General features: G+C 48.7%; 1 protein-coding gene and 2 non-coding genes across 3 annotated transcripts; all 3 read right to left on the bottom strand.

Moving 5' to 3' along the window:
- Positions 1–221: 221 nt before the first annotated feature.
- Positions 222–4406, bottom strand: RPL17 (ribosomal protein L17). Its single transcript, XM_033086369.1, has 7 exons — positions 4350–4406; positions 3958–4010; positions 3824–3864; positions 2484–2618; positions 1582–1680; positions 778–969; positions 222–317 (listed from the first exon to the last, which is right to left on the bottom strand). The coding sequence occupies exons 2-7, from the start codon at positions 3995–3997 to the stop codon at positions 270–272; spliced, it is 555 nt and encodes a 184-aa protein (XP_032942260.1). The 5' UTR covers positions 3998–4010; positions 4350–4406; the 3' UTR covers positions 222–269.
- On the bottom strand, positions 640–708 carry LOC117011124. Its single transcript, XR_004420864.1, has one exon. It is a non-coding gene; the product is annotated as a small nucleolar RNA SNORD58 (small nucleolar RNA).
- On the bottom strand, positions 4088–4155 carry LOC117011125. The gene has a single exon (XR_004420865.1). It is a non-coding gene; the product is annotated as a small nucleolar RNA SNORD58 (small nucleolar RNA).
- Positions 4407–15937: the final 11531 nt, after the last annotated feature.

The raw sequence follows: 15937 nt of genomic DNA, 5'->3' as shown, positions 1-15937 counted from the left end.
GGCACAGGGTGCCCAGAGTAGCTGGGGCTGCCCCTGGATCCCTGGAGTGTCCAAGGCCAGGCTGGATGGGATTGGAGCAGCCTGGGATAGTGGAAGGTGTCCCTGCCGAATCAGCAGTTGCACTGGATGCCCTTCAAAATCCCATCCCACCCAAACCACTCTATGATTCTTCAATAATCACTGCCCCTGTCCCACAGCAACACCGAGTCAGAACAACACAATCAGTCCAAATTTTAGAATTTTATTTATGTACATCCGTCCACATCGATTTACTCCCGAGCCATTAGCTTTTGCTTCTTCAGCTTCTTCTGGGAGATCTGGGAAGCAAACACAGAAAGAAGAAAATGGTGAAATGAGACTTCCCAAAACATCCAAAAGTTATCTTTTAGAAGAGCTGAGAACTGTTAGGAACTCCCTCACAAATGATACACTCATCACACCCGCACATAAACAGGAATCCATACAAGCATTACATAACTTGCAGGCTCTAAATTCTACTATTCTACTTATTTTATTGCCAACAGTCTGGGAACACTGTAGTTGATTTTAGGGAGCAAAGAACCAACCCTCTGTGCAATTTAAAAATGGTTCTTAGGATTCTCAAATGCTTAAAACTTGTGCTGAAAATTAAAAAACGGGGTTGCTCAGAAGAAAGCTTATTTTTTTCATGGTCATTCCAAAGGTGTCCTAAGATAGTCATCACAGCAACCCTCTCTGTGTCAGACCCTCGGCTCTCCCGACAGCACTACAGGAACAGAGCACATTGACACGTGGTACCTTTTTCTTTTGGGCAACTTCCTCCTCTGGCTTGGGCACGATCTGCTCCTTCTCGGTGAGGATCATCTCGATGTGGCACGGGGAGCTCATGTAGGGGTTGATCCTGCCATGGGCCCGGTACGTGCGCCGGCGCATCTTGGGAGCCTTGTTCACCTGGATGTGCTCGATGACCAGGGAATCCACATCGAGACCCTGACAAGGAACAAAACCTGTGACCCATTTCTGTCTTTAAATTATGCACCTCTGCAGCAAAAATGTGAGCAATCACCTCAGACACCACTGCTGGTCATTGAAGCAGCCAGGCTTGGTGGTGCCATGAGCTGAGAGTTTTCCAAGGATTTACCAATGGAACTGTTGAGCCTGGCAGTGTCATAGAGATGAGGACTTACCACAGCAACTGCCATTTAAAATCACAAATAATTTAAAATTATGCTGATGGCTCATTGTCTATGGTTATTTTGCAGTTACTCAAAAATAGGTGGTCACTTATAACACTGCCAACAAAACTTCCAAACTAAGCACTGTAACAAAGATAGCAGCCAATCAAGAGTCTAAAGATTTGAGATCTGAACAGCTACTTTTTGTGAAAAATTTTTTATTTCCTTTTTCCCTGTGAAAAACTGTTGTTTCCATTTTAACTTGAACAACTCACAAAGCCTGCTTTAAACAGGGAGCCACACCAAAGCCCCCACAGAATTCAGTTTTGTGGACAAAGCAGGCAGCAAGATGCTCTCCAGGTCAATGACACGTGTGGGAGCTGGGCAGAGAGCACGACACCACCACTTTGTGCTCAGTAACACCCACCTTGAGCTCAGCGTTGCTCTCTGCATTCTTCAGCATGTGCAGCAAGAACTCTGCGCTCTTCTTGGGCCAGCGGCCCTGTGTCCAGCCCCACTGCTTGGCCTGGAAAGAGAGAACAACAATGGGAGTCCTGCTTTTGGCCTGGTCCAACTCAATCTCAGTTAGGCCCTCAGTTAAGTCCAGCCTGGCCTTGGACACTCCAGGGATCCAGGGACAGCCACAGCTGCTCTGGGCACCCTGTGCCAGGGCCTGCCCACCCTCCCAGCCAGCAATTCCTTCCCAATATCCCATCCAGCCCTGCCCTCTGGCACTGGAAGCCATTGCCTGTGTCCTGTCCCTGCATGCCTTGTCCCCAGTCCCTGTGCAGCTCTCCTGGAGCCCCTTCAGGCCCTGCCAGGGGCTCTGAGCTCTCCCTGGAGCCTTCTCTTGTGCAGGGGAGCAGCCCCAGCTGTGCCAGCCTGGCTCCAGAGCAGAGGGGCTCCAGCCCTCCAGCATCTCCGTGGCCTCCTCTGGACCTGCTCTAACAGGTCAATATCCTTCCTGTGCTGAGGATCCCACACTTTACAATTAGAATGGATTATAACCTGCTCTATTTTGCTGTGCATCAAACAAACCCAACAAGATTTAATCCCTTGACTTGATGCTGCCAACTAGATGCAGACACACCAAGTAGATGCATCTTCTGGAATTAACAGGCACTCTTCTCTCCCTCTTGAGATCTGGTGGAAGGTGTCCTTGCCCCTGGCAGGGAACTGGAGTGAGATGAGCTCTGGGGTTCCTTCCAACGCAAACCACCCTGTGTTTTTCCGTTTTAATGCAAGTCTACCACCAGCAATGACAGACTGCATCCACGCCATCTCTACAGCACCACACCAAGCCCCTTGCCAGGCTCCCCAGGAGCTCACCTGGGCACACCTTCCCACGCCGCCGTTGTAGCGCCGGAAGGGGACACACTGCTTCTTCAGGGTGACATCCTTCAGGTACTTGGTGGCCTTGCGGATGTGCATGCCCTTGATGGCCTGCGCGGTCTCTCGGGTGTTCTGCCAACACAAGGCACAGAAAAGATGGTCTGAACAAACCTTCCCAAGAGACAGCATGAGCACAACCACTCCTCTGTCCTCCCTGTGCTGTTATTTTGGCTGCAAAGGGTGCACTTACCCAAAGAGACCCAAGCTGAGGAATGCAAAACAATTAACCATTTTTTCCTTTGTTACCTACTTTTCTAACCCTTGCTATGACTGCCACTACTGAATTTGTTTTGTTTTAAATCCAACAAGGAAATTTTTAACTCTTAATAAAATTGTAATTTAAGTACTTATACATTTCATAGCTCTTCTTTGGCCACTCATCTAAAAGAGCTAAACCTGGATGTATAAATTCTTACTAAAATGTCAAATACAGCACCTCACAGGAATCGATGAAGAAACACTGGGACAATTGTTAACGATGTTATTTTCTCTGAAGGAATTGTCAAAGAAAAGGCTCAGAAATAAAAATTAGGGATAAAAGATCAGTCTTCTAAACAGCATTTACTTATTGTGTAAGCCAGCTCTAACTATAATCCTACCTGCTCATAATACAAAAAGGAAACCAAAGTGAAAACTATTACACAAAGCAGAAAATGATCCGCTGAGTTCTGGTTTTGCGATTAAGTAACATTTCTGCATTCTCCTCTGCACCTAAGCCTTTTCCAAAGGAACTGAGGTCTTTGTGCTAAACAGCACATAGCCCAAAAGATTATGAGAAGTGAGACAAATTTCACACCAAACACAAGCTTAGTGTCTTGAGAAATTCACTGTGACTGTTTTGCTGCTGAATTTTGTTATCTGAATTAGACAAGGACAATTTTAGTAACCAGACTCCTATTTTTTGTTTTTTTTTTTTGTGGATGGAGACCATTACAAGCAGCCATCAGCAACTCTTTAATGATTAAAGAGTAAAAGATACTTCCTTAAAAAGAGGGCTTAGACGGGATATTGGGAAGGAATTGCTGGCTGTGAGGGAGGGGAGGTCCTGGCACAGGGTGCCCAGAGCAGCTGTGGCTGCCCCTGGATCCCCCCAAATTTCCAGTGCCAGGCTGGACGGCAGTTCAGTTCACGGCAGAGGGTGAAAAGAGATTATCCTTAAAATCCCTTTCAATCCAAGCCAGTCTGGGCTTCTTTTAAAAAATAGTAACAAAAACTAACAAGAAAACAAGCAAAACAGCAAATTAATTTGCAATTTCTGCTAATCACGCACTCTTTACCTTAAAGTGCACACGCAGGTTAGATCCCCGTGACTTGCATGCTGCAAGAGAGAAAAAAAGACCAAGTTTTAGGACCAAAAACCTCACTGGCTTCCGTGAAATCCCACACGAACTCTCCTAAAACAGCAACTCACATTTCGTGGGGTTCTCCGGATCCAGGGAGTAGCGCACCATCTTGAGAGCTCAGCTGAAAAACACCAATTAAAACACATTAAACCTCCAATACTCGCACGCAGGACCTGGACTGCTCCCCTTACCGCCGCAGCTGCTCAGAATCATGCGTTCTTTTCACAGTTACATCCAAAGGTGTCCTAAGAAAGTCATCATCGCAGCCATGAATTTTCTCAGGCCTGCCCCTTCCCCGCACCCGCACCAACCCTCCCGCGCGCCATCCCGGGGAATACCGCGGGCGCGGGGCATGTCGCAGCTATCCCGGTGCCCAGGATGCTGGTGCCGGCGGGGATGGGGCGGGATGGGGGCGGATGGCGGTGGATACCGCGGGACCGGGCCGGCCATGGCTGCTCACCTCGGGGCGGCGGCCGCAGAGGAAGGGGAAGGGCGGGGCGCGCCGCCAGCGCGCGCACGTCTCGCGAGATTTCCGGCCGGGGGGGCCGGCCCCGCGAGCGCTCCGCCCCCAACATGGCGGACAGCTCCCGCCGTGAGGGCGGGGTGTGCGCAGGGCGGTCCTCTCGAAATCCTCGTGAATAAAGCCTGCGATGGGGAAAGACGTCGCGGTATTCACACTGCCGTGGGGAAATATATCGCGGTATATCACCCTCAGGTGCTTTTAGTGAGGAAATCAGCGTGCATCTGGCATAGCGCCACCAGCCGCCCAAGGGAGGGGATTGCCCCCGCTGGTGCGGGCTCAGTTTGAACGTTGCGAGCAGTGTTGGGCAGTGCAGTATTAGATAAATATTAAGCTATTATCGCCAAAAGAGTGGCTACGGAAATGGTGAAGAGCCTCGAGGGGGAGCCGTATGAGCGGTGGCTGAGGGGACTTGGTCTGTTTAGCTGGAGGAAGAGGAGACTCATCGCAGTTAAAATTTGTGAGGGAAGAGGAAGATCGGACGCTGATCTCTTCTCACTGACAGCACCCAGGGAATGGCTGGAGCTGTGCCAGGGAGGTTTGGGTTGGATTTCAGGAAAGGTGCTTCCCCCAGAGGGTGCTGGGCACTGCCCAGGCTCCCCAGGGAATGGGCACGGCCTGAGGCTGCCAGAGCTCCAGGAGAGTTTGGACACTGCTCCAGGGATGCTCAGGGGGAATTGTTGGGCAACTGGACTCGATGGTCCTTGTGGGTGCTTTCCCGCTCAGGATATTCTGTCAATCAGGATCATCCAGGTTGGAAAATACTTCTGAGACCATCGAGTCCAACCTGTGCCCCATTCCCACCTTGTCACCAGCCTCGAGCTCTCAGTGCCACATCCAGGTCTTGCTCGGACACCCCAGGGATGGGGACTCCAGACCGCCCTGGACAGCTCCTTCCAAGTCCTTTCCATGAGGAAATTCCTCCTGGTGTTCAACCTGAACATCCCCTCTTGTCCTGTCCCTTGTTCTCGGGGAACAGAATCCAACCCCCCCACCTGAGAGGACAGAATTGTTAATTTGGAAAAGGCCTTTTAGGATAATCGTGTCTGACTCTCATCCCAGCAGCCACCACCGTGTTCACCATTAGATGGCAGCTCAGGATGGGAGTAGAGCAGCACATTGCTCACAGAGGTGTCCAGGAGACCAGAACTAAGAGATTCTGTCAAATTCGGATTTATAAACCTGAACTGATATTTACTGCACTGTTATAAAATAATCACAGACTGACTTAGAAAATATTTTTCTTTCCCATTTGAGGCAGCATTTTCGACTAGAACTACATGGAAAGCAGCTCAATAAAAGCAAAATGTTTCCTGAAAGTGATGCCCAGCTGCAGCAAAAGTCTCATTGAGAAAAAAGTGATGGAGTGGGTGAAAAAGAGAAGTGGAATATTCCTGAGAGGTGTGCAGGCATCTCCCGAGCATAAAAGTCTGGGTTAAACTCTGAATTTAGAAATAAGAAGAGGAAGAACTTGCTGCCCGTGTAGATCATGTAGATCCTGTGAGCAGGAGGCTATTTCTGGATCTCTTGTTTAGGACTAAAAAGCCCCAAAGCTCTGCATCTAGGATTTAACCCAGGATGGAATGGTAAAATATCTGAGCTACCACAAATATTTACATGGCTGAAAACTGTAAGAACTCTAGTTGTCACTGCCCCTCTCCAGTTACCTGTCTTTAAATGTGCTTTTTTCTTTGGTTTTATGGAAGCTCTTTACAAAGTCTCAAAGCAACTTTCAGGCACGGATCTCAAAGAGTGAAACATGCCAAGGTGTGGGCAAATAATATTTCTTCTCTTTATTGTAGAATTGCAGAATGGTTTGGAAGGAACCTTAAAGAGCATCTCATCCCACCCCCTGCCGTGGGCAGGGACACCTTCCACCTTCCAGATTGGTCCAAGCCTCATCCAGCCTGGCTTGGACTTCCAGGAACCCAGGTGCAGCCACAGCTTCTCTGGGGAACAATATGTAGCATTAAGTTTCCAGGTATAATAAATTAAAGCTGGCTAAAGCTGAGGTCCTCAAACCCTTCCACAGCCTTACCCACCCTGCTATGGGAATCCCCTCTCTGAATACACCTGAATGCAGCTCTTCTTCATCCTTTCTGCCTGTCCCTCTGCACCTCCCTCAGTTTTCTGCTGGTGCTGAAACCCGGTCTTTCCATGGGAAACACCTTTATACAAACTGCCTGTCAGCAGAGCACAAAAACAAGGAGGGAAAAAAAAAAGAAGAAAAGCTGGAGGAGAGGTAAAACACAAGTACTTGATACATGGTGGGCATTATCACCTGGGTTCATCAATTAAACCCAAAATAAATACATTTTCTGTTTCCCTACAGGTGGAACTGTTTTGCTCAACTGCTAAGGGTGTGCAGTGGTGCAAGGGCAGCACAGAATCACAGAATATCCTGAGCTGGAAAAGGCTCACCAGGGTCATGGAGTCCAGCTGCTGGCCCTGCACAGACACCCCAACAATCCCATACTGTGGATCCCTGGAGCAGTGTCCAAACTCTCCCGGAGCTCTGGCAGCCTCGGGGCCGTGCCCATTCCCTGAGATGCATGTTCTCAGCTTTGTTGAGAACTTGACAATGGCTCTCGTGGGCAGCCTAGCACATACCTGGTGCTGGGATCAGGGCTGAGGCAGCTGAGCTTGTGCCCCAGTTGGGGTTTCATGATTCCCCCACTGCACCACCTGTCTGGGATATTTGGGTTGTATGAGCTGACTCCAAGACAGCTTTTGGATCCTAAAAAGAAAATTCGGGCAGGTAAGTCCAAAATTGCATTCTTGAAAACTCGTGTGTCGGAATCAGCTGCTTGCTAATTGTACTGGAACCTCAAATCCACAAGACTTGATCTCAGAGCTTGGGGTGCTCACCTGCACAAGGGAAGGCTCCAAAGCAGAGCCTTCTGAAGGGGCTCCAGGAGAGCTGGGAGAGAGTCTTGGGGCAAGAGCCGGAGGGACAGGACACAGGGAATGGCTTCCCCCACCCAAAGGGCAGGGATAGATGGGAAGGAATTCTTGGCTGTCAGGGTGGGAAGGCTTTTGCTCAGGTTGCCCAGAGAAGCTGTGGCTGCCTCAACCCTGGCTAGGTTGGACAGGGCTTGTACCAGCCTGGGATAGTGGAAGGTGTTTGTGTCCATGGCAGGGGTGGAACTGGATGAGTTTTAAGTCCCTTCCAACCCAAACCATTCACTGATCCCATGATTCTGTCCTCTGGCTGTGCTCCTGTGGCTGGAACAGGGCTGTACCCCTTATCCTGCCGTGGAAGGGCCCAGCAGGCAGTGGGGAGTGTTCAGGTACAGAAGTGTTACCTCACATAAGTCCTTTTGTGTCTTTAGCTGTGAGTAAACAGGTGGCCTTATCAGTGCTACTGGGAGCCAAATGTGACAATTAGCCAATGTCCCTGACGGTCATCATCCCTCCTGGCCAGAGGGACAGGAGAGCTTCAAGACTGGCTGGATTTCTGTTTTCACTGTCTGGGGTTATGTCTTTGTGTCAGCTCTGAAACCACATGGAGTTCATTTCCAGCCAGGGGACCTTCCTGCTCACCTTCCAGCCTGACACTCAGCTCAAGCACACAACTTGGGGCTGTCACTTCTGACAGAGGGGCTTCTAAAAGCCGTGGGAGGGGCTGTGCTAAACCCTCTGTAACACACAGAAACACTGAGGGTGACTAACTAACCTTAACTCCAGCTTGCTAAAACACCCCTTGTATCTGCTCTTCTACAGGAGAGGACCTGACCTGTTCTTTGCATAGAAATGGAAGCCAATTCCTTAAACCTTTTTGTAGATATCTTGGCATTTCTCTTAGAGACACAGCTTTTGGAGTGCAAGGGTTATGCGGGGATATTAAACTGTCATTCATGAAATTGCACACAAATGGTTCCTTGTCCTAATGTTTAAGCAGAAAATCTTGAAGACAAAGACATTTTAAATTGAAAACAGCTTGAATGCTGCAAACTCTGAGGCTTTCCAACCATCAGACAGCCGCTTGCACCTTTTTTATGTGAAATCCTCTCTGCCTACCAGCCTACGGTCTCCTGCCCTCCTTGTCCCAGATGCATGGTTCCTCCAGTAGCATAGCTCACCCCCACTGTTTGCCTTTTCCTCCCACATTCAGCAAAACAGCAGCACTTGAACACATGGGAGGCAAATTCTCCAGCTAAAGGGCTCTCCATAAGCATCCTAAAATCTACTGACCCAGGCAGTGAGTCATAGGAGCAAGATCATAGAATCACAGAATCACGGAGTGGTTTGGGTTGCACGGGACTTGAAAGGTCATCCAGTTCCACCCCTGCCATGAGCAGGGACACCTTCCACCATCCCAGGTTACTCCCAGCCCTGTCCAACCCGGCCTTGGATGCTGCCAGGGATGAGACAGCCACAGTTGCTCTGGGCACCCTGTGCCACGGCCTCCTCACCCTCACAGAGAATTCCTTCTCAGTATCCCGTCTATCCCTGCTCTCTGGCAGTGGGAAGCCATTGCCCCTTATTGAGTCACTCCATGGAAGAGGGGCAAATGCACCTCCAAAAGATGGACTGACCATCAAAGATTTTCTCTGCATCAGTAAGTCTGTCTTGGTCACTTGGAGCGCTCAATTATGTTGTGCATTCCACCCTGTGACTTTCAAGAAGAGATGTTTCCATAGGGAGCCAGAAGATCCTTACTTCAGCAGATAAGTTATTTATATGCATATATTTATGTGCATTGTCTGTACGTACATATATAACTCATCATGAGTGTATAATCTAAAACATGAACAAACAAAACACTTTTGATCCCTTATGCGTCCTCCTAAAACACAGGCAATTCTTTGCAAGGAGAGAGTAGCTGCACATCCTATTTAAACAATTTATGTCATGTGTATGCTGTACCGAGAGCAAGGGTGAGGAAAGAGCTGGGGAGCTCAGCGTCAGGACAGGCGAATATCTGTCCTCACCATCACCGCTGCTGAAGTGTGACGCAGCAGCCACAGCTGCTGGTGACCTGCCTGACAGGATAATAGTCAAAACAACAAAAAAAACCAGCAAACCACAGCAATCGGTGATGTTGTCTTAATACTCAACTTTTTTCGCATATTGCTCAGAGCTACAGGTTCAGTCACCCCGCAAACACTCAGCTAGGAGGGAATCACTGGGAAAACAAACCTCGTGTGTGATTAAATAACCTTGTAGCTAAAGTTTGTGTTTATTCAGTGCAGTTTTTGACAGCAAACCCATTTACGCAGGTCTATGGTTGCTTGCTCTTTGCTTTAATGGACAGGAATGGCCAATCTCTGTGAGGAGTGAATAAAGGCATTATGTAAGTCCCTGGTCACAAACACTTTCTAGGATAAATTACATCCTGGGTTTATAGTTGCCCTAACCTATCTAGCTCATAACCAAAAAATACTGCTTTAAATGTGCTTTTGATTAATGAAACCTAAATTATCCCTGGAATCAGGGATATTGCCCACAATTTAGTCACAAATTAAACTATGGGGAATTCGTTTAAAGAAATGAGAATGGTTGAACCCTGAAGCAGGTGGGCCAGAGACAATATCCTAGGCAGCCAGCTCTGTCTGACTCTGCCTTGTGCTGCTGGGGGGTTGCTCTGAGAGCCCTCCTCTGGCCCTTTCCAGCCTCAATTTCTCTTGATCTGTGGATCCTGTCAACATTTCTAAAGCTGAGTGTTCCCTGTACTGTGAAACAGAGCCTCAAACTCTCTTTGTTACACTGCTTCTCCTAAAGAAAATAGATCAAAGAATCCTCCTCCTCCTCCTCCTCCTCCTCTCCTCTGTTACAGTCATGATTATTGATGTGGCAGTGCTGGGTTGGCAGTTGGACTCAATCACCTTAGAGATATTTTCCACCCTTAAATGATTCCATGATTCTATAACTCTGTCGGCTGTTTTGGCAGCTGCCCTGCTCAAGAGCTCCTCTGGATCTGCTGATAAATTCACTTTTCTCTTCTAGGGGTTTCTCCACTTCCCTGCTGTCTGACAAAGCATGCAGGGACCTGGGACAGGAGCATCCTTACACACAGGACATGGCTTTGCAGAGTTCTGGTCATTTGGGAGATGAGCTTGAATGATACCTGTTAACACAACCTGTGCCAAAGTTTTGGCCAGCAGACTGTTTTCTGTTCATGGCACAGCAAGAAATGACAGCCCTGAGCATCTAAACTTTGATCTGTAGCAATTATTGCAGCATCTTCATTTTTCAGCTCAGTACGTGGCTTTTGTGGTCATTCCTTACTATTCTTATGGTTAGAGATTCTTCCTAAGCTTATGATCTTTCCAGCTCTGACGATTGGAGTGTTTTCCTCTCCACAAGACGCAAACAACTTTCATCCCAAATGTCACCTCTGATGTCATACCTCCCTCCTAGCTTACTCCATGGCTGTTTTCCAGTCATCCAGCTACTTCCCTGTTTGCTATTGCAACAACTTTGACAACAGCCTCCTCTTTCAAAGTTTTCCCTATCTGTCCAGCTTATTAATCCTCTCTAGCTGTGCTGCCCTCCCCCTCTCCAGTGTCTCCCCTCCGCTCTGCCCGGTCTTTTCCAGCGTGCCTGGCCCAGTCACATGCGGTGCTTGGGAAGGTCATATGATGGGTAGGGACTGCTGGGCAAGGCTGTGGCAGGGGGCCCCTAGAGCCAGCACAGCTCCAGCTCCCCCTCATCCCTCAGGCATCCACTGCTCTGTGACTCACTCAGGTGCTGGACCTGCATCCCTCATCCCTCATCCTGCATGGGCATGGAAGGGCAGGCACAAGGAGAGTTCCCTTCATGGAGCTGATTAGTGGGGTGGGTGCTGCACTTTGTATCCCAGACTGGGGATGTGTGCTGCTGCTGCTCTCCTGTCCTACCTGCCCAGCAGCCCTCTGCTTAGAAGATGCCAGCCTTGCTCTGTGGAGTACACAGCATGGAATCCCAGAATGATTTGCATTGAAAGGGATCTTAAAAATCCTGTCATTTCATCTGCCTGCCATGGGCAGGGAAGCCTTCCACCAAACCAGGTTGCTCCAGCCTGACCTTGCACACTGCCAGGGATCCAGGGGCAGCCCCAGCTGCTCTAGGCACCCTGTGCCAGGGCCTGCCCACCCTCCCAGCCAGCAATTCCTTCCCAATATCCCATCCAGCCCTGCCCTCTGGCACTGGAAGCCATTGCCTGTGTCCTGTCCCTGCATGCCTTGTCCCCAGTCCCTGTGCAGCTCTCCTGGAGCCCCTTCAGGCCCTGCCAGGGGCTCTGAGCTCTCCCTGGAGCCTTCTCTTGTGCAGGGGAGCAGCCCCAGCTGTGCCAGCCTGGCTCCAGAGCAGAGGGGCTCCAGCCCTGCAGCATCTCCGTGGCCTCCTCTGCACTGGCTCCAGCAGCTCCACGTCCTTGTGCTGTTGGAGCCCAGGGCTGGGGCAGCTCTGCAGGTGGGGTCTCACCTGAGCACAGGGGCACAGGGGCTGAATGCCCCATCTTGACCTACCTGTCACACTGCTGGTGATGCAGCCCAAGGTATATCTGACCTGTACCTTGTTTTTCCCCTGCCCTCACTGCAGTATTTCTGCCTGTCTGGCCTAAGGCTGGAAAGTCCTGGGGTGAATGTCAGCAGCATCTGCACATTACAGACAGGAACGTAAGTTCAAGGCACTAAGAAATGCCCCAAACTCTTCCTAATTAATTACAGAGCCTTTGACTCTTCCTAATAAGTTACACACACTCAATAAATGCAATAAATGGGAAAAGTTAGGCAATTAGGAATAAATGGCCAGAAGGTGAAACAGATCCTGATGAGGACCAGCATCCCATCACCCCGTTGTAGACTCTGCAAACAGATGTGGTAGGTATCCTTTTCATTGAGACATTGAGTAATGAGACTGGATTTAGGAATGGGATAACCTATGAGTTGTCAAAGTAAAATGTGCAACCTGGTGAAAACTGAAATGAGTAATACTGTTGGTGTAAGTAAAGCCAACTTCTGAGAAAAGCAGGAGACTCCCTGTATTTCCAAGGATGACCTGAGGCTTCCCCCTATCTCAGGCAGAACCCATCTTTACAGTTTGCATGGCCTGGAGAAGACAAATGGTTCAAAGGGGAGGGTAAAGGATGACCAGGGTGCTGGAGAACAAATGACACTGACCTTGATGATACAGACCTGCATCTTGTGCAGCTTATTCCTGTCCTCAAGCTGTCTGTCACCCTTTTTCTTCACACAAAAGCTAGTACATAAAGTCTCTGTTTGTGGTTTAAAATACAATTCCTCTTCAGTGTGTGAATCACAGTGAAATACTGCCACAGGGTCTCCTAAACACCGGCTGAATCAGCAATCAGGACCAGAAATAGCTGAAGAACTGGCATGAGCTGACACAACAACTGCCCAGGAAGAAACAATTGCCCAAGATTTGCAACCATAAAGCTTGGGTACAAATTAACAATAATGGTGAGAACTAACGTATGTTTTTACAGGGCTTTGCTAATGTAAGTGATGAATTAATTGGTTTTAATAAAAAACTTGTTTTCTTTCCAGTAGACACTGGTAGTGGAGTGGCATGCCCAGAGTTTCATGGGTTTAGTGTCCATCCAGATTTACAGGATCAGTTTTGAAAGCCTGAGATAGATTTAAAGAGGATTTAGGAGTGTTGAAAATTAATAATAGAATAATAGAATGGGTTTGAGTGTAAATTAAAGATCCATTTGTTTCCAAAGCCCCTGCCATGTGCAGGGACACCTTCCACTAGATGAGGTTTCCAAACTGCCTCCAGACAACTGGTTTGGGCATTAGTCTGGAGAGTTTTAAGCAAAGAAGGAGATGTCAGCTTACACGTTATTCTGTCAAAATGCCGAACTCCAGGATTTTTTATCTGCTAATTACCAGAAATAATCCCAAATAATGCCCAGACCCATCTCAGTGGGCGGGAGAGCCACTGCCTGCTCTGCCAGTTCTTACAGTCTGCACTGGCACTGCAGCCCAGCTGAGTGTTGGGTACACTCCCTGCGTGCTACTGTGTCCACTCCACTCTTGGGCCAAGCATTCCTGCAGATTTGAAGAAAAAGCATTTGGATAAGGATATGCACTCTGAAGCAGTCCCTAAAGCAAACACCTGTTCTACCAACTCTACTCTGGACTCTCTAGCAGTCCCAGGCTACTCTTATTTTAGTATTTTTTCTTTGCTGGATGCAGGAGTCTTAGAGCACAAGCTCTGTCGGGGCCTCACTGTCCACCAGCTGAAGGATCAAGTAATCACAAATCTCTGAGATGTTTCTCCAATCACACCGTAACAGGACCTCAGAAAGGAGCAGAAGCAAATATCCCTCTGGCCACCCACAACACCTCTGCCCTGCCAATGGACTTGGCTCCAAGTCCATGTTCAAGCCCAGACATGCTCAGCATTCATCCAGCTTGGATGCAAAACCGTGAATTTTGTGTAAAAGCTTAAGGGGAGAGAAAATGCATGTCATTCCTCGGCACAGACCTAAAGGCATCCTTGTCTGCAGAGTGGATGGAGCAGGCCCACCGCACACCACTGGGCCTTCTGTCTGACACAAAGCAGCCGAGCAGCCTGGATCCATCTCACGGACCGTGAGACATGCTGGGAATGACAAGCTGAATTCCACTTGTCCACTTGGGCACAGCAAACAGGCATCGGGACGCACAGAGCTCTCTCTGGCTTCCAGCCTGAGCTCTTGCACAGCTCTGCTGGGACTAAAGGAGAGCAAGATCGTTGAGGGTCTTGCAGCAACCCATGCAAGACATGGGCAGGGGCAAAAAGAGATAAAAACCATCGTAAAAATAATTTCTGTTGCTCATATATGTCTGGGAAAATGGCAGAAGTTTGAAGAAGGAAGAAGAATTTTGTCTGTGCTGAAGGGTGGTCCAGAGGCTGCACCAAGATCCTGCCACAGGGAAGGGGCAGCCAGCAGGGATCAAAGCCTCCTGGAAACCTCCCAGTGGATGGCGATGCCTGGAGACAGGTACAAACTGTAACCCTGTGTGACAACGTTCACAAGAATTAGCATTTCTCAGGAATGCGGGGATTTATTCTTCAAGGCCAACCGTATCCGCGAGCACTACAGCCCAAACACTGCACCAACAGAGCATGTGTTTGATAAGAACCCAGGAACAGATGCCAGCGGATTTAATGTGGGACAGGAGGCCCATTGCAGGTTTGCAGACTGCTGGCAGGGTCAGCTGTAAATATTCCCTCACAATCAAAGGCATTCATCTAAGGATTACATGCTGGGGGCTTTGTGGTAAAGTAAATTTGCAACTAACAGGACCATTAATAGTCAGACAGTTTAGTGGGCTCACTGGCTGCCATTTATTTTCCCCCCAGTCATTTTTACTACATCTAAATACCATGGGGATGTGGGTCTTGAATGAGGTGGCTTAAGAAATCAGCTTAGAAGGAGTAGGAGAAGGGGTTACCTCCAACAAAGAGAGCTCAACGGGAATCGAACGGGATATCAATAGTGGGTAAGGCCACTGAAGCATGTGAGCTGATTTCATAACCTGGTGGAGATTAGCCTCTTCTGTAAGCAAGCAAACCTACACAGGGGTATGAAGTATTGGTCCTATGAAGTGTGTTCGTAGAGGGGATGCATTTGAAAGGCTGAGAGGGGAGGCAAAACTTTGTGGAGTAAGGAGTGGCTGTGAAACAAAGGTACCATGGCCCGTTTTCACCCCGGTTTGACACTCTCAGAACAAAAACATCCAGAGCAGAAACTGTGCTGCAGAAATAATACGTGCCCCCTCTGCAGCAAGCACTAAGCATAAAATAATTGTGGTGTGATGGGATGATGACAAACCAAGAGTTCCAGGACTGAGCAGGCACAGGGTGATACAAGGATTAACCCGGGGTGATATTTCACTGGAGAGCTGCCTCTCCAGAATCTCAGACCTCTTGGAGTGCAGTCAGCTCTGCACCCCCATCTGATGTGAGAGTCCTTCCCAGACTTCTGCCCTGGCTCAGCACACCCCGAGGGTGCTGCCATCCAAGCAGCCTTTCCCTCTCGCAGCTTGTTTGCTGTCATCTCAGAAACAAACTAGGCAGAGGGAGCCATGTGGGAAACTAGCATCAATTCCATTGGATTATACTGCCTGTGTTTTGTAATTGAAAATCATGTTTTATAACTAAAAAAAACCCCCAAAAAACCCCAACCAAAAAAAAATAAAATCCCTACAGAGAGACAGATCCCTTTCTCTTCCCTCCTCCTGTAAATCCTGCTCCCTCTTCCATTGGAGAAAGGAAGAATCAGCCAGGAAGAATGGAGAGTGGGTCAAACACTCAGGTTTCAAAATGCACTCCCTGACACACTGAATATCTGACCTAAAGCCATGACATTGCTCTTTAGCTTGTTCAAATGAGAAATTCTTAAAAGGAGCATCTTTACCACTTCACATGCCCAGGAGTCATAATTTTTTCCCTGACAAGAGTGGCCAAGACCTCCACTTGTGCCTTCCCAGAGATGTGAACACAACTGGATGCAGTCTTAGGAATACTGTACAAATCCCTCCTGCAGCCACTCGTATCATCGGTGGTACCCTGTCCTGGGCTGCAAAACT

Source organism: Catharus ustulatus, chromosome Z, assembly GCF_009819885.2.
Source record: "Catharus ustulatus isolate bCatUst1 chromosome Z, bCatUst1.pri.v2, whole genome shotgun sequence".
NCBI lineage: Eukaryota > Metazoa > Chordata > Aves > Passeriformes > Turdidae > Catharus > Catharus ustulatus.
Note: the sequence above shows the minus strand (reverse complement) of the source record. Positions and strands in the feature narration are given on the sequence as shown.